We start from the raw sequence: 21246 nt of genomic DNA on the forward strand, positions 1-21246 counted from the left end.
CAACAACTAAGTATCCCAAGCCCCTGCGCAACCCGTCTAGCTCATCTAACTCCGACTGACTAAACCCCTGGCTTCTCATCTTCATCGAGAGGATACCAATTCTTTTCGAGGCCTCCAGGTGAGACGAACGGGCTTTCTCGCGCCATGACACGTCATACATATTTTCGTGTTCAAGATTGACACGGATGATTTCATACCAGTGGGACGTCGTGGTTTGCAATGTTGACCCGTCAAAGTTTGTCTGGGTTGACTTGATGCGGCAGAATGCGGTTAAGTTCCCGTCTAGAGAAGTTTCCAATGTCACTCGTACTTTCTGCTTATCGCCATTTTCCTCCGCTGTACGTTGCTCATGTGCATTATTGTTATCCAGTAAGCTGTTTGTCAACTTCTTTGCAACGGCTTCTAGCGTATTGCACCAGCCGACGATTTCGATGTCTTGTTGAACATCGTGTTCGAGCTCGACCTTCCACTCTTCTCCGAGCCTAGTCCCGGAAGTCATGACGCGAACACCGGTGTATTTATGATTGCCATGGTCGTGGCTGGTGAAGCGAGCATGGGGGTTGGACAATTCGGCAACAACGCGAAAACAGGGTTTATCTTTTGGGTTTGTAAGGAGTGATTGGGAATGAATGACGAGGTAGACGGAGTTGGGAGGCATAGTGAACAGCCGTCTCGCTTTCTCCATAGCGCCTTGGGAGGGGTATGGACAAAGTTATAGCGAGACCTTGGATTGAGCAAGCTTCATTCTGCGAGCCTTCGATGAGAACAAACTAATACGAGCCACCTGAAAGAATATTCCAGCATTTGCTAATATCTGGCATTCAGGTTATTTGCCTATATCCCCAAACTTACAACAACCACGTCCCACCAATACCTAGTCATGATGATCCTAGTCCCATCACCGAGCGTCACCGGCTTGTGTACAATGTAAAAGATACTATCAAATAAGTCATCGTCCGGTTCCGCGTCATTCCATAGAGACTTTGGAGCTCCCATCACCGTGATCTCTGCTTTTTTGAGCTCGTCTATATGCTTCCTAGCTTCTTCCGTCCGGTGCTGCAGAGCGACCTCTTTGATATGGCTGTGACCAGCGATACGAACGTCCTCTTCACAAGACGTGCTATGGACTAGCTTGGTCTTCCATCGTGAGCCATCTGCAGCTTCTAGTTCTACCACCTCGTATGTACTCCCTGACTCTTCGGGCTGGAGGAAAGCATTGTTCTGTGCCGTCTTCTCCGTCCAGCTAAATTTAGGTTTTTTGAATTTCCCACCGTCTTGTTTCTGCTGAGCAGTGCGAAGGTGGAGCTGGCATCTAACAACTATGTAGATGATGTTAGTAGCCATTGTTTTGCAAAGTTGAAAGAAGATTTAAAGAAGCGATTCTGCGTGGCTCATAGGAGATTTCATATTCAACGTTAGCTATCAACGAACCCGCTGATGCTGGTCGCGTGGATAAGCCACACTCATGAGAATGCCCAAGCTCACGAGGACTGTGCAGCAAAGAAGCTCAAGAAGCTTCCCGTGGTGAGACCACCAACTAGCGACAATGACATAAAGCTCCCTGCTGCCTCAAGTTCTTCCGGCTCAACCCACTCTGCGAAACCCATCATGCAGTTGCTCCCCAAGTAGCCGTTTGTCATGCCAAAGAGTAATTGCAAAACGAACAAGTAAAAGAAATCGGAGTTGATAGCGGCGCCCCTTCCACCGATATTACAGAGAAAGTACAAGGGTATGAAGAATACTCGCGCAATAGACAAGAAGAATAGGAGGCGCGGGCGATGCGTAAGGCGTAGGGCAGGCAGAGCGGGTCCTACTCGGCCCATAAGGTCACCAAGGTTCCAGAAGAAGAAGCCTAGAGGTATGAAAGTCGCCGGCTGAAAAAGACGAGGTGCAGTTGAAGGGTCGCGCACGCTCAGCACTTGTGGCGTGAAGACTGGGAAGAACATGGTGATTGTGAAAGTGAGAAAGACGGCGCCGGCGAGCCAAAAGAGCTTCCTGAGCAATCTCGTTAGTGGTATGCTCTTGCGCTCGCTGTGAGCCGGGTCGTATTCTGGTCCTTCATTGAGTGAGGCGTGCGACAAGCGCTGCTTGGAGCTAGCCCGGGAAAGGAGGTAGAAAAATGCTACCAGGGTTGCAGCAGAAACAGCAGTAGCGGTTAGGAAGTAGATGAAAGCAGATGTGCTTGACTCTTGCGGTGCTCCATTGGCGTGGTGCTTTTTGGGCACGGATAGGACGGATATGATCTGGGTAATGGAAGGCAGGACGCCAGCAATGCCCTGGCCAGACATGATTCCTTGTGTATACTCTTCTCTTCCGAATCCCGATACGTATGCAAAGACACCGTTCTGACAGAGCCCTGTCGCCAGACTAGCGCTCAAGACCATGAGCATAAGGAAGGCGAAGTAGACACCAACGGATATGTTCAAGAAGAACTTTGTGGATATAGCGAGCAAGGTGAAGACAACGGCGTTCAGGGCGAGGGATGCGATGATACGCTTGGGGTAGTTGGCACGGGTCTGGAGCTTGGTCAAGACCATCATGGAGCCTAGGTTGCCTACGGTGGAGACGCATAGAATGGAAGACTGGAAGTTGCGGAGTAGATTATCGCTGGACTCGAAGCGTCGCTGAAAGTACGGGGCTGCTGCCAGGAACATGTTCCTAGTGCAGTCAGTATCATGTACGCCGTGATGTCTGGGTTACCAACCAAGCCCATAGCATAGAGACGCCTAGCAGCGTGAAGACGGCATAGTCGGTCCATGAGAATGCGTGTTCCTCTGCTTCGATGTGCTCGCCATCTGGCCGCTCAGATCCCCCCTGTAGCGGTTCATACGCGGCTGACGAGTTCTCGCGCTCGAATATCTGCCGCACCCGATCCATGATAGCAGGCGTCGTCGCGTTTGAGGTGTGCTCGGGGATGTATTGCGGAGTTGCGGATATGACGGTGCACGTCTACAAGCAAGGGACGTCTTTAAGAGCGATAGTAGGACTGTACGGATGAGCACAGGCAGACATGTTCAATTCGTGTGGGTACAAGTAAGACTCATGATCATATCGCGTGGGTGAGCTCGAGGCGTGACACGCGGGTGTAGATCGCGCTAGTGCACTGGGGCTCTGCGCGGCTTCTGGAATGCTTTGATGTCACCTCCCCGCGCTGCCCCTCCGATTCGCTGGTCCCGTTCACCACCAGGATATCTATACGAAATATCGATCCAGGCTTGGACTACTCATTTGCTATCACGTCTTCCTCCACTGCTGCCGCAATGTCGTCACAACAACTTCCACCCAACACAATCTCTATCAAACGAAAGCGCACCGATACCCCCGTCGACTCCCTTAGGATCGAGCACGGCGAAAAGGAAATCAAGCGGCAGAGGAGTAGCAACTTCGCATACAGGCGTCTCACAAAGCCGGGCGACGACGTCCAACAGACATCATCAGCACCGCCAACACCGACACTCGCCCGACGATTTCGCCTCGACCCCGTTTCAAGAATTGGTGCAAAACGGCATTTCGTAGAAGAACAAGAAGTCACCAAGAAGGAAGACATACCGACAGGTGGACAAGTGCAAGCACCAGTACCAGAAGCTTTACCGGAGCGGCCACGAAAGCGACCAGGCGCAGGCAGCGCACTCCACCACTCAGCGAAGCCTTCCATACACCGGAAACCCCCTGTCACCGAACCCTCAGAAAATGATGTTCGCAACCTGGAGGCTCTGTCAAAAGAGGTAGAGAAAGTAGACAACCTCGAGATTCCTATCCCCTCTCCTTCAAAACACAAGCCCAAAGCTCCAGCAAAACGCTTTGCAGAACGACATCCAGACAAGGCTGCAGCTCTCGCTGCCCAAGACAATTCAACCGTCGATGGCGATGCAATGGACATTGATAGCGAATACGTATACGATCATTACGTCCGCGAACCCGTTCTACCAGACGCCCCAGCACCAACAGGCACAGTCGGTCTCTTGGTCATCAGCGAAGAGGACGCAGACTGGTGGGATAACGAAGAGACTAGCGACCGAGAATTTGATACCGACGATGAAGATGAGAATGCTGAAGACTACTACGCCAATGACTATCCCGAAGATGAGATGAGCGACGACGATGAGTTTGATCGGAATTTGTATCAGTCCAAATATCGTCATGGAAGTGACGACGAAGAATACAACATTGAAGACGACGATGACAATGCGCTAGGAAGTGGCGAGGACGAGGATGATTTGCACTTCAAGATGACGGTACCAAAACCACAGAGAGCGGGATATTGGGGTGTGCAAGGCGAGTCGTAGTCTTTCTGTCTCGGCGTGATTATAACTGCTCTCGCAGTGTATGGGTCACCCTATTCTCTTGTTGCCTTCCAAACTTTTCATAGTCTCAATCTCGGCAGACCACGGCTTCACGACGAATCATGAGAATTATACGGAATCCAAGTGATAAAATCACATTACCATTGTCTACTCTACACGGTCTCCTAGTGAACGTAAAAACAAAGAGGGTATCATGTCAAACTCCCAACCCCAGATAGTAATACAGTAACCAAAATCCAAGAAACCTTTCCTGACCCATACAAGGATCATCATGTAATCGTCATATCCCATCCGTGAGCGTGACTACATCTGTACTCCGTCAAACCTCCAGCCATAGTTAGGAGAAAAAGAAAAACGGTTAGTTAACTCTGCTGGCCGTCTGACTCGTGGTCCTTGCCCCTGTACAAGAGCGCCTTTAGTAGCATATCCTCCTAGGTAGCGCCAACACTCGCCATGCTGCCCTTCCGTTGTTGTCCAGGACCTGGTAGTTGACCGGGCAGTATTTGCCGAGGCCCACCAGCACCAATAGCGCTTGGTCTCCTGCTTCCTGCTCCGCTGTCCAGACCAGCGCTCAGTGGTGCACCGAATCCAGCGCTTTGTGGGAAGTGCTCGTTGGTTGCGCTAAGTGGTGCGCCCATCATGCCGAGAGCCATGCCACGACCGGTACTCATGTTGTCACCGCCTGAAAACATGGATCCACCTCCGCCTGGAGGTGCGCCAAGCGCTGAGCGGATCATGCCTTTCATGCGGATGTATTGGTACTTCGAGCGTTGCGAGGTATGCGTGTACGTTGCCAGGGGTCGCGGTCGGTGTCGGGCGAGGGCAGCCATTATAGAGTCTTTTTCTTCGTCCGAATCGACAGCGCCTGATGGCTCGAGATCTTCCGGAAGGGGCGCGTTTGCGTCGATGAGAGATCCTGAAATGCGTCAGCACACGATATACGGCGGCTAGAGACAGTGTGATACGTACGTTGGATCTTAGCCTGGTTCTTCTTCTGATACTGCGCCAGCAACATGTCGTACGGCAGACTTCGTCCTGGGACAGCCCGCTTGAGACCCATGCTGTGGCTCTTACAGGTCAGACTTCTTGCACAGTATCCACCGTTTGGTAGAGAAACACCACACTGCCTCTCGACATCGACCGGGCCCTTGGGCTTTGCTCCCTTCTGCTTGGGTTCATCCTTCTTCTTTTTCTTAGCGTTAGGTGCTTTCTCTGCATCTCCATCAAGCTTCCGCTTCTTGCCCTTCTTTGCGCCATCTCCGTCTATCGAAGCACCCTTGATGGCTGACTTGCGGGATTTGCCACCCTCGTCGTCTTCGCCTTTCTCTTTCCTGAGAGCTGCGTCTTTAGCCTCCTTGGCCTCTTTCTTCTTCTTGAGCTTCTCTTGCTTCTTGTTCAAGCAGTCGCGAATGTGTGCAGCCGAAGATGCACGGAGGACAGGTCGACGACAGTGCTTGCACTGTACTGTGTCTACCTTGTCGTCTAGGGGCAGGCCGCTGGGGAAACCAGCTATAGTTTTCTCGTCAAGAGGGTTGATTACTGGCGAAGTAGTCGATGGTGCGGTCGCTTTGTTCTCGACATCTAGTAGCATGTCAGATAATCCCATAGACTCATGCGCATGTACGCATACAGCGCGTTATGGCAGACGTACTTGTCGCATCGCTTTCTTTCCAATTCCCAGGGATCGATGGCTTCGGGACCGGCTTCTTGATCTTCAACTTGATTCTTGGTTTCTCCGATTTGACGACATCTTTTACTGCGCTTGTTTCCAGTAGGCTAGAGCTCCCTCCGGACTCTGTGGCTGAAGATGCTGCGGTACGTTAGTCCCGTTCGTAGCGGAGCCGGGGAGGGGTGCGGAGTTGAGCTCACCCTTTCGCGCGCCATTCGTAGCCATGTTGGCAGCTCTATGAAGCCTGCGGAATGCTTCGGCGTGCCTCTGATCCCTTCAAGGGATCTTTCTAGGTGCGGTGCAAATGTTCCAGATGCGGAAATGTCTCTTGTTGATGGGATGCGACGGGTCTGGAGGCATGCGCCGCTGATGGGCTCCGGTCGCGTGAAGCTGCCGCGCATCGCGTACTAACCCGAAATGGTCAACCGGTCAGCTGCTGTCAATCAAACATCAACAGTCCGTGAACTGAAGTAAAGCACAGATTGCAATGGTAAGACTGATAAAACTGTACGATTCCCAGTGATTTCGAACACTAATTGTTTCGTATGATGATTATGTATCGTGTACAAACACGTCTTCGTCACTTCGTCTCAAGGTTAGCTTTCACCATGTTCTCAGGCATCGCATTGAACGCGATAGTTATATTGAAGCTTTTTTTTTGGCATTTTCAACTGTATTAACAATACGCTTATAATACATGCTAAGTGCTACACATTTACTCAAGATGCTCCTACTGGAAACAGCATCTGGATATCAAGTTCGGCAAATCGCCAAACACGGACACTCACAAAGGACCGGCCGCAGTCAGTTGTTTGGATTTCTGCTGAATCAAACCTCCAAGCGAGCCACCTCACCGCAGTGACAGTCGGCTACGCACCTCTCCGAACGCCTGGAAATGCACGATATGTACTTTGAGTGCCTATGCTCATGGTATCGAAACTCCGTAAATCGCCAAAATATGCTGAATCATCATTCGTGAATATGCTCCGGTATCTCAACTGTTCTCTGTAGCTCCTCTGAGCTGGCGAGCTTTTGAGGCATTGCTGCCTCGTAAGCTCATATGTAGTGATCTGTGGCCGTGGTTTAGAGCAAGCCGGTGGTCGTCTCCGTTATGCTTCGCCTCTTGTGTGAGCTTGTGGCACCAAGAGACTGCGTTAGCGTCCTCGGCCCTTAGCCTTGGTTGCCTTCACTGTCTTCGCCTTGCCCTTCTTCGGTGGTTCGTACTCTTCGACATGGTTATGTCCGAACTCCTCACGCATGATGCTGTTGGTCCAGAGCAAGCAGCGATCCTTGGGAACATCCTTATCGGCGTTGGCCTTATTGCGCGTCGACACTCGAGTCTTGTTGTCATCCTCTTCCTCTTCCTGGGTCTTGTTGGAATCTTCTAGGTGCTTCCGCATCTTGAGCATGTACTCAGCGATACGATCACGGAACGCTTGTAGCTCCTTACGCAAAACACGCTCTCGGTGACCTCGCTCGTCGAGCCACACAAGCAGCTTGTCGATGTCTTCTGGATCGTCGTAGTATGCCCACTGGTTGGAGTTCGATAGGTGGGTCGGGCCTTCTTCTCGCTCTTTGCGCTGCGGAACAGTGTAGCCAAAACGCTGCATATCTTGGGAGAGGGCAGGCTCTTCTAGGTTCGGTCCAAGTTCATGTTCGCTCGGTCCCTGTACCCAGATGCGACCATTGGCATATCCGTATTCGGCAGTAGAGCTGTTAGGAACACCGCCGAAGGGCATGCCGTTGTGCTCGAACCAGTAGTACTTGTTCAAGAACCGGTCCTTGCCAAGAATCTTGCTACGGTGTACCAGAGTCTCGCGCAGATCATCGTCGAGTTCATTGATGTTGTCCTCGCAATCTTTGAGTTCATCCTTCTTCTTCTCGATCGCCTGCAGTAGCTTCTCCCACTCCTTCTGCTTCTTGGTCTTCTCTGCTTCCGCCTTAGCCTTCTTGGCTTTCTCTTTACGAGCCTCCTCAGCAGCTGCCTTGCGCTTGTTCTTATTAGCTGGGCGGGTCCTGCCCTTCGATGCTGTCAGCTCGTCGCCACCGTTTGTTTCAGCATCTGCTTCCTTGGAAGCATCATTGACACTAGTCATAGACACATCAGCATCTTCGGTCATCTTGGTATCCGTAGGCGAGGCGGGTGTGTTTGCTGGAAGATGAATCTTGCGCTCCAAGTCCAACTTGAATAGCTCATCGGCCAGCTCCTTACGTTTGCGTTGATACTCAATCTTTTCCTTGCGAAGGCGTGTCATCTCCTGAGCGGCAGCAACAAGCTGATCGCGGAAGTCCTCAGTGACGACAGTCAAGCTTAGAATCATTTCAAGTGCTGAGATGCGTAGGTTCACATCGAGCGTAGTGTAGTTACTGGCAATGGTGGCCATGGTAGGCTCCTCCTCAGGTGGGCACAGCTCAGCAAGAACTTCATCGCAAGCTTCCTTTCTAGCAGAGTCGAATGATAGGCGATAAAGGATTGCGACAACGATTGCTTGCCATCCTCCATCAGCGAAATTGCGAATCTTACACTGCTCAACCCAGTCGAAGTCAGTGACGAACTCCTCAGCCTTGTGGAGTTCCTTTGGAGGCTCAGGCGTTGGTGTGCGTGGCTTGACCACAAGTTGCGCTGCGCCCGACTTCCTCAAGCTACTACGAGTAGTTCGAACTGGCGGTTCAGGCTCAGGGGTAGGCGTTGACTCCTCACTCGACTCTTCGTCTGACGAATCTTCATCGGCTAGGTTGGGTAGGCTGGTCTGAATCTTACCAGAGCCGTTGACGATCTGCTTTAGAATTGCACAATGCATTTCTACAAACAACTCACACTCGACAGTCTCATGCGTGAATCGCATAGCATCAACAAAGTCATCGAAAGTGAACGAGTCTAGCATGTAGATGGTGTCGTGAACGTTGAGAGTCTCCCAAATACAGAGTAATGGGCCGATACTCTTCATCAAGATACCCGTCTTTTTCTGTTCTGCAGGCGGCTCAACTCCTTCGGGTACGTCGTCGGAGAAGAATTTAAGCGGCGGCCGGTTGACCTGAAGACGAGGTTGCTTGATCTCTAAATCTTCGCATGGATATTTAATATACTCCACTGGACGGGGCGGCGGAGGTGCCTGTTGAGGCTGCGGAACATTTGTCAGATGAGGACCTTGATGGTGATTGAAGCTGGTCTGGAACGGAAAGTTGATGGGCGGGCCATGACCATGGGGAGGCATCTGCATTAATTGCGCAGCAAGGTGAGGCTGCAGCTGAGCCAAGATGTGTGGTGGCGGTTGAACATTCGCAATCGGCGGAGGTCCACTATTGTAAATTGGAGGACCGTTGATAAAATATGCCGGGCGATTAGTAGCATTAGCAGCTGCCCATGGAGGCATGATGCCTTGCTGCTGCGCATAGGGTGGAGGGCCGCTGGCCGAGAAGTTGACAAAGGCTGGCTGACCTTGCCCAGGTGGCAAAGGCTGTCTGTGACCATTCATATGTGAGCCATGACCGTTTGGTAGCTGCTGTGGATATTGCTGTTGAACAGGTTGGGTCACACCGTTCGGTACAGCATTCGCAGCCCGCTTAGCGGCTAGTAGAGCGTCTCTAGTCTTCTTGTCAGGAAGTTTGGTTGGGATGTCGTATCGCTTTGCTAAACTGTCCTTGACCATCCATGGCGCACCGATCCACGACTCGCGCTTGAGCGCGTTGCGCAGAAAAGCTTTCAAGATGAGCTTGGAGTAGGTTTTTCGATCCCGCTGAAGTTCCGAGGCCTTGTATTTGGTGACAGTTTCACCCCCGTCTTCCATAGTGACAACGTAGGTGTAAGAACGGATGCTATCGTCCATCGATTGACCAGTAAACATGCTGTGTAATCGGCTATTGTCTGTGATTTCAGTGATCTTGCCGAAGCGGCGCGAGTGATCGCCTTCGACGGAAACCCGATCGCCTAACATGAACTGTTCCTTGAAATGCTACAACAACATGTCAGTATGGCATTCTCGTGTGAAGATTCGAATCCGCTTTGTGAACATACATCGTAGACATCATTTACTATATAAGTGATTAGCAAGATTCATGGACTAAGCAAAACGGGATTGACCTACCCAAATCATCCATCCGATGATGATCTTGGAACTGGACATAGTGAAGAACAGGAGACCTCAAGCCATCTGGGAAAATGCTGTTGATCTCCTTGGTGGCTTCCGTCTGCACGGATGTTACCTCCTCATCGGCCTTGACGAGTATTGACGTGGAGCCTACCTCGCTCTCCTGGGCCTCGAAATACGTGTAGCCTGAATGGCCAGTGGCCTGGCATGTGAAGCTCCGTTGCTGATAAAAGTCATATCTATTCTTCATCAGATATGTCCTGATGCCTGACGTCATTCGATATGTTTTCTTACCGCTCAAGGAACCGCTCATAGTCTGTGAAGACCTCTCCAGTCTGTTCGATATGCCACACCTATCGAGCAACTTTAGCAAATACGTTCTGTGGTTCGGCACAGTATGTGGCGTACCTCAGTGCTGTCGTCGAGGTTCTTGGGTAGGGATTCGTGTTTGACGGGCTTGCGCTTGTAGAGAACCTGGAGCCTTCTTAGTATATGTTCGTGTATAGACTGCGACCCGACACATACCATTTTGGCTCGTACCCTAGCTCATGTAGCCTTCTTGGTGTTTGCTGTACCGCGTCGCAAACTTCGGAAGTGTCGCGACGATCCAAACGCGCCGAATACCTTCTCTAGAGGTACTTTGAGAGAAGAGACGGGGGCAATGGCCCCTCCGTAGGCGTCAGGGCGAAGACCTGTCTTTACGCGCCAGACAAAGGTCTCTCGAAATTGTCGTCGCAGTCTTCGGTGGTCCGAGTAGCGTTCCGAGACGCGTCTGTCGGTTCCGAAAGCGCGTCTAAGCGACTTGCAAGTAAGTTCGTGGGTGTCGAGGGCGTGATAGTTGCGAAGGTGGAAGGTAGGGTGGAGAGAATTAGTCGAAGAGTAGTCAATGGGGGAGAAAAGCGAGCGGAGGGTAGTAGAAGATGCCCGTAGTCCCTTGGCACTAGATACCATACTTGATCCGGCAAGGACTGCGTTCGCACCCTACCACCTACGCATCAAAGCTACGCACCCCACTACCATCAAAATATCAACGTGTTTGGACTCTCTGGAACCCTCAAAACGAGTTCTTTCAGACTGCGATACGTATGCATCGTTTTGTTTTGCTGTGATGACCCTTTTGTTTTATCAAGATCAAGTGAAGGTTGGCCATGAGAAGCCCATGCCTTGAGCCACCCCGAGCAAACCCTTGGGGCAGCCTGACCCACTTGCTCAGACACAGCAAGTCACCAACTTTACCCCCACCTCGAGCCGCACCCCAGAGGCCGTGATTTCAGGTACAGATTCAGGCATCAGTCACGATATCTTTGCAATATCAAGTCTGCTCCGAGGTGTTTGTTTGGCCTCTACTTCTGACTGATGTTGTCCTGTCTCTCCTTTGCTAAATAGCAGTCAAGCATACGATCCGACTTGATTCTCCGAAGTATCCGCTATGCTCCTGAGCGTGATCTGGCAATCACAATTCAGTTACTTTCCACATACCATCATCCAATTCTGTGCCATTGCGCATGAGACGAAAGCTAAGTCAACGACAAGATAACATCGCAGGCATGATAGCCTTTAGTGAGAGGTCGTTGACCTGAAATAATAGGAGTTGGAAGAGCTGTGTTGGAGGTATAGTTGAGATGAGTATATCTACAAGTCGAAGTACACTACCAAAAAGCCGACCCAGCTGCCTACCACACCAACTGCTGAGTACGAACTCGTAAACATGAGCGGCAGGAACTCGTATCGAGAGCCAAACACTATCCCGTGAACCAAGGAGCAGTATGCAATCAGTGGAATTGAAAGAGCGATATAGAGGAGAGAGAAGCGATCAAGCAAGAAGATTCTGGGTTTGGGTGAACTGTGGCATGTCAGTGTATGATCGAACAAGACTAGACGGCACCTACGCAGGAGCTAGCCTATCGAACGCGATAAGGAAGAGTACAAGCCAGAAGATAGTGTAGACTGTCTTCACAGGAAACTCAGCTGCCGTGTACAGTAGAGGAAAAAGCGATACGTGACCGGCGACAGCTAGGGGCCGGAAAGCGCCGAAGTATCTGCGATCCTGGAGTGCTATCAGACTGAATGGGATTATGACGAGCAGGATCGCCTTCTCATGAACATGCCAGCCGAACAAGAAAGATGCATAGCCGCAAAGCGTCACAGCACCTACAAAGGCCTCCCAGGTGGGTTTGTATAGGAGGCGGAGGAGAACAGGCTGAGGGAGGTTAGTGCAATCAATCTCCTGCTCCGCAAGTATACGTACTATCTGTGTGCCAAGTGTAAGAAGAAAGCAGATCAAAGGGCTAATATCTGGTAGCACCGCGAAGGACGTGTCCCCAACAAGACCTCGAGTGACACTGTTCACTGCCTCTTGATCAACGCGTAACCCAAGACGCGGGGCAACTGCATGTGTTAGCTCGATACACCAAGATGGTGGAGTTTTGCATACGGTAAATCAAAACTCGATCAGAGAACGAATACATCGCCCAGACATTTGGCGCCCAGTACGCATGACATAGACCCCGCGAGAATGGGAACAAGCGACTGAACACTTGCGGTATTTGCTCCCATATCGCGAATGGACCGAACGCAGCTGCGAAGACAGCAACGATACCTACTCCCAACTTGACGCAGTTGAAGAACCGAATAGTAAAGTACGGGAAGGACGACTGCTGCCCTAAGCAGTAAGCGCGCAAAAGGTAAACGAAGTAAGCAGGTGCGAGGTACAAGTATATGTGCTTGAGGCACAGCAGAGCTGCAAAGAGCAGACCAGACAATAAGAGTGTCGAGTTGTTCCGGGCCAGGACCATAGACAGTATGAGAATGCCGTAGAGGAAGCCATTGTACTGAAAGTGGATGTGGTCGATGATTAGGAGTCCTGGAGACAGCAAGACGGAGAGTGCAGCGGCATGGGCAGTCACCTTGGACTTTGATGTCTTCACGTAGCTGGTAAGCATTTAGCAATGGCAATGTCATGCAGGGTGGCATATAAGTACAGATGCAAAGCATATACCAAGACAAGCTCGGTAACGATGACTGTAGTACGCTGAAAGTATATAGTCTGCCAGCTGTCATATCCCAGATCTTTGACGTTTAGTAGACCTGGGTCGACATATGCAGCGGCTTGAGACATAAGCCACTCAAAGTAGGCGAAAAAGGGCGGATAGTCTAGAGTCCATTCTGAGGTTTTCTGTGGACAGGGTTAGACTGAACTACTTGACTGTTGTCGATGGCCTGGGTGTCTGACTTCATAGTACCACTGTTTAATGGGCAGGGAATGCGTTAGAGCGAGCCAGTTGCGATGAACTTCGAAGTCGGTCGACTTGCTGCCGGATATGGTCAGCATGGACGAAGGATCAAACATGGACATTATGCAAGTAAACGTACTAAGCAGGAAATAGCAGCACCTTGAGCGCTGTAGCCACAACAGCGCACTGCGCAATGGACGGATACAGTTCTGCCATGGGAGAATTGACAGCGGGTGGATGCACGATCGTCGGAAAGCACAGATTGACCAGTCGCTCGTAGTTCGGCGTCACGTGCTCGCTTAGAATTGATCCCTGTACCCAGGTCGCTGAAGCGTCTACGTATGGCATGTACAGAACGCGTCAAACGAACGCGCAAACGTCATTCCAGAAGTCAGCAAACTCAGGGGTTGGCAGGCATGACACACGTGGAGGTTTCGCATAATCACGTTTGACATCTGATACCCATAATGGGTAGGGCTCCATGTTTGTTGCACACACGGCGACGGTGCACGGTAGTATACCGCCGGAAGCAGACCATGTGAAAACGTTATGTATCTATCGATTGCTGAGACGAGGCGATGGGCAGGCTGGCACTAAGGGCTATCCTTACGTCTGGAACGGGAGCCGCCGCAATACGATCTGGACCCTTTCGTGTTCGCCCGACAAAGGAAAAAGGGACCCGTGTTAAGAGCAGCACTATCAGGCGGCTCATCTAGTCAGGGACGGAGTGTGCATATCTGCAATTCCCCGTCGTCGGCATCCGCTGGATGGCTCCGAGCTGCACCGCCGGTAGCACAACACCCTCTTCGCCAGGCACTGGGGCGCGTCGCTGCACGAAATACCACGCCGCCTCGCACAGGCGTCTACGGGTCCAGAGAACTGCAGGGCAGCGGTTGGTGTCGACGGTGGTTTGCACGATTCAGACGTGGTCTGCGCGTTTAAAATAAGCGGTGCGCTAGCTGTCCCCTTTGGGCTGCCTCATTTGCGCCTGCCTCCTAATGTGCCCTGCTAGTTAGCATTTCTCACCGACCTCTTTCTTCGTTCCTCCACTCCGACTTCAGGTCGCATCCCTCTTCTTCGATCCCCTTCGTTCATTACCTCCTCTTCTCCCCGCATCGAGGCTCCCGGCAAAGCTTGCTTCTTTGCACTTCATTCTTATTGTTCGCTCTTTTAGTGCACGCATCCTCAAACAAGCCACGCGAGTTTGTTCTTCGGCAACTCTGGCACACTGCATTTAATTGCGTCCCCGCTGCGTTCACTATTCAAGCCCGCGACAGTACCCTTTTGGACGTCTGTACCTGGATCATTTGGGCTGCAATTGCCTGTGTTGGGAGCCTGTCTTGTATTGTTAGACCTGCAAACAACCCGTTGCCATTGTGCTTTTGCATGTACGTCTCCGCAACCATGTCTTTTGCACTGTGAGATGGAACTAACACTTCCAGACCGCTCTACATCTTGTAATACAGCAGCATCTTCGCAAGCCTAGCGACCACCCTGCAACCGGTTGCAACTTCACCTTCTGCAGTACATATTTCGCCGTCCGGTCCAACGAGTCCCGGACGCAATAATACACCTTCACCACGGCGGTTCTATCTCACAGCGCGCGGGACAGCTTCAGTCTGCCCCCGCATCTTCTCGGTATGCAGCAACACGAGGGCGCCCCCAACGCTCCTAGCGGGCCCCGTCTCCAGTCGAGCTTCCACAGGCAGATGAACGGCGGTGGCCACCACGGCTTTTCCCATGGCGCCTTTGCGACCAACCAGCCCGGCTATGGCGACCGACACCCGGAGAGGGCAAACAACATGTCCATCAATACTGGAAGACTCAACCCGGGCAACCAGAACGGCAACGACTTGCAAACCCCAGGCACCGGCTTCGATATGAACTTCACTCCTCTGCTTCCGTCCCAGCTGCTTCTTGGTAGCCCCTTCCAGCCAGGCTCGCCCTCCGCTTTCGCTTCCCCGCAGTTCCAGAACTTTGCACAGTTCGCCGGTCAGAACCAATCGCAGCAGCAGAACCACCAGTCCAACCATGTTGGCAGCCCCTTGCAGCAGCCTCTCTCACCGCAGCTTTACCAGAACATGGTGTCTCCCACCAGCGGTTTCTTCGGTGGTCCACAGTCGCCTACCGGAGGTTTCCCTGGTTACGGCGCACAGGGTCTTGGTGGACTCGGCTCCTCCATGCCGATCGCGCCTGGCCTCGTCTCCGGAACTAGCAGGACCGTATACTTGGGCAACATTCCTCCTGAGACTTCCGCAGAGGAAATCCTTGGCCACGTACGCAGTGGCCAAATTGAGTCCGTCAGGCTTCTGCCAGACAAGAACTGCGCCTTCATCTCCTTCCTCGACAGCAGCTCCGCCACCCACTTCCACTCTGACGCAATCCTGAAAAAGCTGTCAATCAGAGGCCAGGATATTAAGATTGGATGGGGGAAACCGTCGCAGGTTCCCACATCTGTGGCCTTGGCAGTACAGCAGTCCGGCGCTTCCCGCAACGTATACCTGGGCAACTTGTCCGAGGATGTTTCAGAGGATGAACTTCGCGAAGACCTTAGCAAATTTGGCCCAATCGACACTGTCAAGATCGTCCGGGAGAAGGCTATCGGTTTCGTTCACTTTTTGTCAATTGGCAATGCCATCAAGGCTGTTTCTCAGCTTCCCCAAGAGCCCAAGTGGCAGGCTCCCAGGCGCGTCTACTATGGCAAGGACCGATGCGCATACGTTTCCAAGACCCAGCAACAGAACGCTGCGCAATACCTTGGCATCGCTCCCGGATACGCCCATGTTCTGAACGGTGCCGACCGCGATATGATCTCCAATGCGCTTGCTCAGCAATCCGTAGCTGCTGCCGCTGTCGCGACGTCTGCTGGAGGAGTCAACAACTTGGGTAACCGAACAGTGTACCTTGGGAACATCCACCCGGAGACTACCATCGAAGAGATCTGCAACGTTGTTCGTGGTGGTCTCCTTCATCACATTAGGTACATCCCGGACAAGCATATCTGCTTCGTTACTTTCATCGACCCAACATCGGCCGCATCGTTTTATGCCCTCAGCAACCTGCAGGGACTGATGATCCATAACCGTCGCTTGAAGATTGGTTGGGGTAAACACTCTGGTGCTCTCCCTCCGGCGATTGCCCTTGCTGTCAGTGGTGGTGCTTCCCGTAATGTATACATTGGCAACCTGGATGAGTCCTGGACAGAGGACCGTCTGAGGCAGGATTTCTCCGAGTATGGCGAAATCGAGCTGGTCAACACTCTGCGTGAGAAGAGCTGTGCATTTGTCAACTTCACCAACATTGCCAATGCTATCAAGGCAATCGAAGCGATCCGTGGTCGTGATGAATACAAGCGATTCAAGGTCAACTTCGGAAAGGACCGATGCGGTAACCCTCCCCGCCAGATGAACAGCCAGCAGGCTCAGGCCCAGCAAGCTGGTAGCGACGGCCTTCAGTCACCATCGCCGATCAACGGACTACACCCTAACCGTGCTGGTGCCTCAGTCTCGCCGACTGGCTCTGGCGCCCCAGGCTCTGGCCAAAGCACCAACGGACAGTTTCCCTCTGTTCAAGCACCTGCTTCAGGTAACATCATGAACTCTGGCAACAACAATCCCCTCATGATGTACCTGCAAGCTCAGCAACAGCAGCAGCAGCAACAGCAGGTTGAGGCTAGCATGCAACAACAACAACAGCAGCAGAATCAGCAGCAACATCAGCAGCAATCGTTCCAGTCGCCGCAAGCTGCATTCTACGGCGCTGACTTGAACACCCCTCAGCCACACCACTCTCACAGCTCCCATCAGAGCACCTCGAGCTTCAGCCTGATTAACGGTACCTCAGCTGGTAGCTCTGGTACTACTACTGTTGGTGGTCTCCTTGCGCCCTCGAACCTCAACTCTCGTGGTCAACACTCCCGTGCCGTCAGCCTTCCTGCTTTCACTCAAGGTCCCTTCAACCACTCTATGCAGCAAACTCAAGCACCCCAGCAGGGTTCCTTTGGCAGCCTGAGCTCCGGCATTGGTGGCTTTGGCAGTGGTAACGGTGGTTACGGTCTTGCCATCCAGGGTGACGGTGGTCTTCCTGGCTGGGCCGAAGAGGAGGTCGGTGCGCAGTGAGCGCATCGTAGATGTTGTATATCTTCTTCATTATCCGATACTTTCCACTCATCTACTGGTTGGTTGTTACTACTACCTTCATCTTCGAACAAATTTTCCTTTGCATATGTCCGGTCTGGGGTTTATGGCGCGCAGCTGATCCAGCTTTAGGGATCGATTCTCAACTATGTGTTGTAATCTGAATGTGCGCGAAACGTTGCCTTAATACTTGACCTTACCACCTTCGCTTTCTTCTCTTTCTTCATTCGCTTTTTCTTTTTACGTTGTTGTAGTTTAGATACCTGTAGGGATACCTAGGGAATTGGTAGGAGGGAATGAGACTAGACGGTCTTACGAGTGTCTGGGTAGGGTAGGCCTGGCATAGTCTGTCGAACTGTAAAGCTATCCATTGTCCACGTCTACTTGCATGTGTCACGATTTGATTTCACGTTGCGACTGACCCTCAGTCTGTATCTTAATGCATTGGGTATCTGGTAATAAATAAGATGAAAACGAGATTGTGTCGACATGCTCAACCGCGCATGCGTAGAGCTTCACACCAAACGCGCACTATTGCCTCCTGCTCCCGACCCTTATTGTTTGTTGTAACTGGAGCCATCATGAGTTCCCTAACCTCTGACCGGCCCAGATCGCGCCCATCTTTGATCGTACTCCAGCAGTCACGTACTAGAGTCTGCGCATATTCGATATCGACTTCTTCTTCATCCACATCCATTGCTGTACCGTTTCCCATTGTGTCGTAACCTGAGTTCATGCTGTTGTCTGCATCCTCAGCGCCGATTGGTGTGCTGATGCAGATTACGATACCCGGCGAAGACACAGCGCCTGATTGCGGTCCTTCGCGTGTTGCTCGTAGTTCCCCAATCTGTATCGTACATAAACCTGCACTATAAGACGTCCCTTCGCGCACAGCGAGTATATGTCTCGGCGTCCACAGAGCGGAGCATTGGTACCGCAGTACCGAAGCATGCGCATCTTGTTGTCGCAGCGGTATCGACGTGATCGTTTCTTGTTGCGCTAGCGGTTGCGCGAAGACAAATGTGCGGTTAGGCGAAAGGCTCGAGAGATGGAGGAGGTGCTGGTATGAATGTGTATATGGCTTGGGTTTACCGTCTGCGCCCGTAGGTGGCTGGTAGCCTGGAGGTATGGTATCGCGAAATGCGCGGTAGGAGAGCGACCATGGTGTTTGCTGACGCGTGGCGTTTTGGAAGCTGGTCTCGATGCCTTGAATGAGGGTGTTCACGGTGGAAAGGGAGGCGTCGATGTTCGTAGACGGATTAGAAACGAAGTACAGCCTGTCGTGTTAGCTCCAGCATGTGCGGATAATTATGGTGAGTGAAAAGGTTACCCGCTATATTTCATATTGTCTATTCGGTGGAGGTAGGCTGTCACAGCTGGCTGGAGTAGGAGAGCTATGTGTAGAAATGGCCGACCTTGGGCGCTAACACCTACCACAACGTGTCGCAACTTTATCGGTGGAAGTGAAAGAATCTAGAGCGAAAGTCGAACATTCTCATTTCCGTGGTTTGTGGGGTCGGTATGTTCTAAGGTTAGAACAGAGACGCGATGGGGAAAGTACGAGTGCCACGGGCGCTGGTGGGGAACGTCTTAGCGTGTTTGCGACTTCAGCTCGTTCTTGTAGATATGTATATACGTACCTCTCACAACGACGCAGCGTATAGATTTTTACTCTATTCTGTCCATTAACACGCTACCAATCCCATGCAGAGGGCATACCTTCACGTCCCGTTGTCGTAGCAATCTCACCCCGCTCATCTTGAAGGAAGTGTACTTGGAACGTATGACCAGCGGAGCCACGCACAATGACAACACGTGCGTGTTCATCAATGTTGAACCCAACAATATTACCGATCACTCTCTCATAAATCCAGAGTGATTCGTTCCGGAAGTACAATACCGGTCCTGGACTCAAACCTGTACCCTGGACATTGATATAAGTCGTCGAATTGCCGTCAGTTATTGTACAATCGTGAGAACCTTCGTCGAGTACCTGACCTGCTGTATTAGTCTCCTTCCAATGGGCAACAGTAGAGTTTGCGAAGTAACGGGGAATTTCGATTTCGTACCGCACTTTGTAGCGGTCATTGATGTGATCCAACCAAGCAGTAGCTGTGGAAGTTCCGAAATCTGTCGAACGGGACGCATCACGCCCAACTCGATTCCGTACTCTAAGTATATGGACCCATTGTGTCGGTGTCATCAGCGCCCACTGCGTCTTGATAAATAGTGACATTACCAGAAACTCAATCGTGAGCCGGTCGTTGAGGTTGAGCGCCAACATAGACATCCAACTTTCGGCGACGACTGTAGAGACAGTATGGCGCATAGCCTGAAGGAAGCGCGAAGGATCCTCTGAGCATTCGAGGTCAATACCGAACCGCGCCCAGATTGTGTCGAGACTCAGGAGCGGCCTAACTATGCCGTCGATATGTGTAGCTATGGCATCAAAGGTGTCATTACTTGCGTAGTTCGAATCAGCCCAGAGCTCGGGATTCAAATCGAAGTCGACATGGTAGACTTCCTGTTCTGAATGGGTTGGAAAGCACACTGCACGACAGCCTGGACATGTGTTTGGACAGGCTTCACTGCCAATTCCATATAACCATCTCGCTAGACAATAGTGATGAAAGGTATGGCGGCATATAGTCTGAACAATGGCCGAGGTGTCGGGATTCCAATCATCGAAACAAATCGGACACACTGGATCGTCGGAAGGTCCTGAAGGTTTGACGTGGGTTATAAAATATTGCTCACGCGACTGTGCAGGTAAGTATGCCATGTCCAAAAGAGTCTGACATGTTATTTTCTACCTGACCGGGAAGTTATATACGCTACATGTAAATGTATATTAAGCTAACTGCATCTCGGCACTGTGAATTTGCGGCGCAATTGAAATCCCTTTATGTGATCATGTAGTCTTCACACATTGTACACAAATAACACCGTATAGTGTGAGCACGAGCGTCGTTTCAATGCGACCGACAGGCAAACCAAATTTCTTTGTTTCGATCTGATACCTTGCTCTTGCTAGCTGTATACAACAAGCTACTGATATAACGAGCTACTGAAATTCTGGATTCAGATCGAGGATGTTGTGCTGGAGGTTTCACCGCGAGTAACTTGGTACCTAAGATGTCGAATCTAAGGCCGTGCCAATCTATACTTGTTCATCTAAGACTGGGAACTTACAGTTCGGACTGCGACGGATCTGAGCGTCAGTCTGAATATCAAAGCTTATTGTGTTTTCATACATTGTCGCAAGCCGGAAATGTAATGTCGTCATCTCGAGAGAGATGTCGCCGTTTGGTCTTTGCGGAGTTAGTGCCATTCCCTTGGTCGAGCGGTACTACATTCTACTAGCCACACGAATGCATTGCATCTCCGTCATGACTCATGGATGCCCGAACGACCAAGTCGCTTTCGGCAACTGATATCGCAAGAGCGGGGATGAATGTTCAAATTGTTGATAGGACGAAGCGGCACCTCGCAGTTCGCGCCTGCCTCTTCCAGCGTAGCGAAGTCGACTAGCGTCGCGAGGCCCAAGGCGTGTAAAGCTTCAGCAAATCCACGAAGCTTCAATCGGCGTTACAACGGCGGGCAATTCAACGTTCCAAGTGGCTTTTGCGTGTAAAGTAGGGTCGCAGTATTACCATTGCATCTCTTCCGATCCCAAGCTCTTGCCATCAGTCAATCAAGGTAACCCTGGGGTACATACATGACTTTTCTCCGAACCGCGATGCCGTTCCGGAGGCGATCGTCAATCGCTCAGAGTACCAAGCATACCACGGCCTTCCCTTTTGAGCAACTATGCCT

General features: G+C 51.5%; 8 protein-coding genes across 8 annotated transcripts; 2 read left to right on the forward strand and 6 right to left on the reverse strand.

Moving 5' to 3' along the window:
- Positions 1-1481: 1481 nt before the first annotated feature.
- On the reverse strand, positions 1482-2877 carry AA0111_g7225 (hypothetical protein; the record flags this gene model as incomplete). Its single annotated transcript, XM_028653536.1, has 2 exons — positions 1482-2658; positions 2705-2877. 2 exons carry the CDS (start codon positions 2875-2877, stop codon positions 1482-1484), a joined length of 1350 nt encoding a protein of 449 aa, XP_028505040.1.
- Positions 2878-3260: 383 nt separating this feature from the next.
- On the forward strand, positions 3261-4286 carry AA0111_g7226 (hypothetical protein; the record flags this gene model as incomplete). Its single annotated transcript, XM_028653537.1, has 1 exon — positions 3261-4286. One exon carries the CDS (start codon positions 3261-3263, stop codon positions 4284-4286), a length of 1026 nt encoding a protein of 341 aa, XP_028505039.1.
- A 449-nt stretch (positions 4287-4735) lies between these two features.
- On the reverse strand, positions 4736-6198 carry AA0111_g7227 (hypothetical protein; the record flags this gene model as incomplete). The annotated part of the gene is made up of 4 exons (XM_028653538.1): positions 4736-5220; positions 5274-5885; positions 5956-6114; positions 6174-6198. 4 exons carry the CDS (start codon positions 6196-6198, stop codon positions 4736-4738), a joined length of 1281 nt encoding a protein of 426 aa, XP_028505038.1.
- A 929-nt stretch (positions 6199-7127) lies between these two features.
- Positions 7128-10589, reverse strand: AA0111_g7228 (hypothetical protein; the record flags this gene model as incomplete). The annotated part of the gene is made up of 6 exons (XM_028653539.1): positions 7128-9926; positions 9989-10005; positions 10059-10300; positions 10356-10414; positions 10470-10535; positions 10587-10589. 6 exons carry the CDS (start codon positions 10587-10589, stop codon positions 7128-7130), a joined length of 3186 nt encoding a protein of 1061 aa, XP_028505109.1.
- Positions 10590-10607: 18 nt separating this feature from the next.
- Positions 10608-11012, reverse strand: AA0111_g7229 (hypothetical protein; the record flags this gene model as incomplete). Its single annotated transcript, XM_028653540.1, has 1 exon — positions 10608-11012. One exon carries the CDS (start codon positions 11010-11012, stop codon positions 10608-10610), a length of 405 nt encoding a protein of 134 aa, XP_028505108.1.
- Positions 11013-11693: 681 nt separating this feature from the next.
- Positions 11694-13510, reverse strand: AA0111_g7230 (Dolichyl pyrophosphate Glc1Man9GlcNAc2 alpha-1,3-glucosyltransferase; the record flags this gene model as incomplete). The annotated part of the gene is made up of 7 exons (XM_028653542.1): positions 11694-11904; positions 11951-12261; positions 12310-12449; positions 12496-12992; positions 13043-13236; positions 13294-13372; positions 13434-13510. 7 exons carry the CDS (start codon positions 13508-13510, stop codon positions 11694-11696), a joined length of 1509 nt encoding a protein of 502 aa, XP_028505090.1.
- A 1424-nt stretch (positions 13511-14934) lies between these two features.
- AA0111_g7231 (RNA-binding protein) lies at positions 14935-17412 on the forward strand (the record flags this gene model as incomplete). Its single annotated transcript, XM_028653543.1, has 1 exon — positions 14935-17412. The coding sequence occupies one exon, from the start codon at positions 14935-14937 to the stop codon at positions 17410-17412; it is 2478 nt and encodes an 825-aa protein (XP_028505091.1).
- Positions 17413-17923: 511 nt separating this feature from the next.
- Positions 17924-18774, reverse strand: AA0111_g7232 (hypothetical protein; the record flags this gene model as incomplete). Its single annotated transcript, XM_028653544.1, has 2 exons — positions 17924-18707; positions 18761-18774. 2 exons carry the CDS (start codon positions 18772-18774, stop codon positions 17924-17926), a joined length of 798 nt encoding a protein of 265 aa, XP_028505092.1.
- Between the last annotated feature and the right edge of the window lie 2472 nt (positions 18775-21246).

Source organism: Alternaria arborescens (assembly GCF_004154835.1).
Source record: "Alternaria arborescens strain FERA 675 chromosome Unknown contig_16, whole genome shotgun sequence".
Classification (NCBI taxonomy): Eukaryota; Fungi; Ascomycota; class Dothideomycetes; order Pleosporales; family Pleosporaceae; genus Alternaria; species Alternaria arborescens.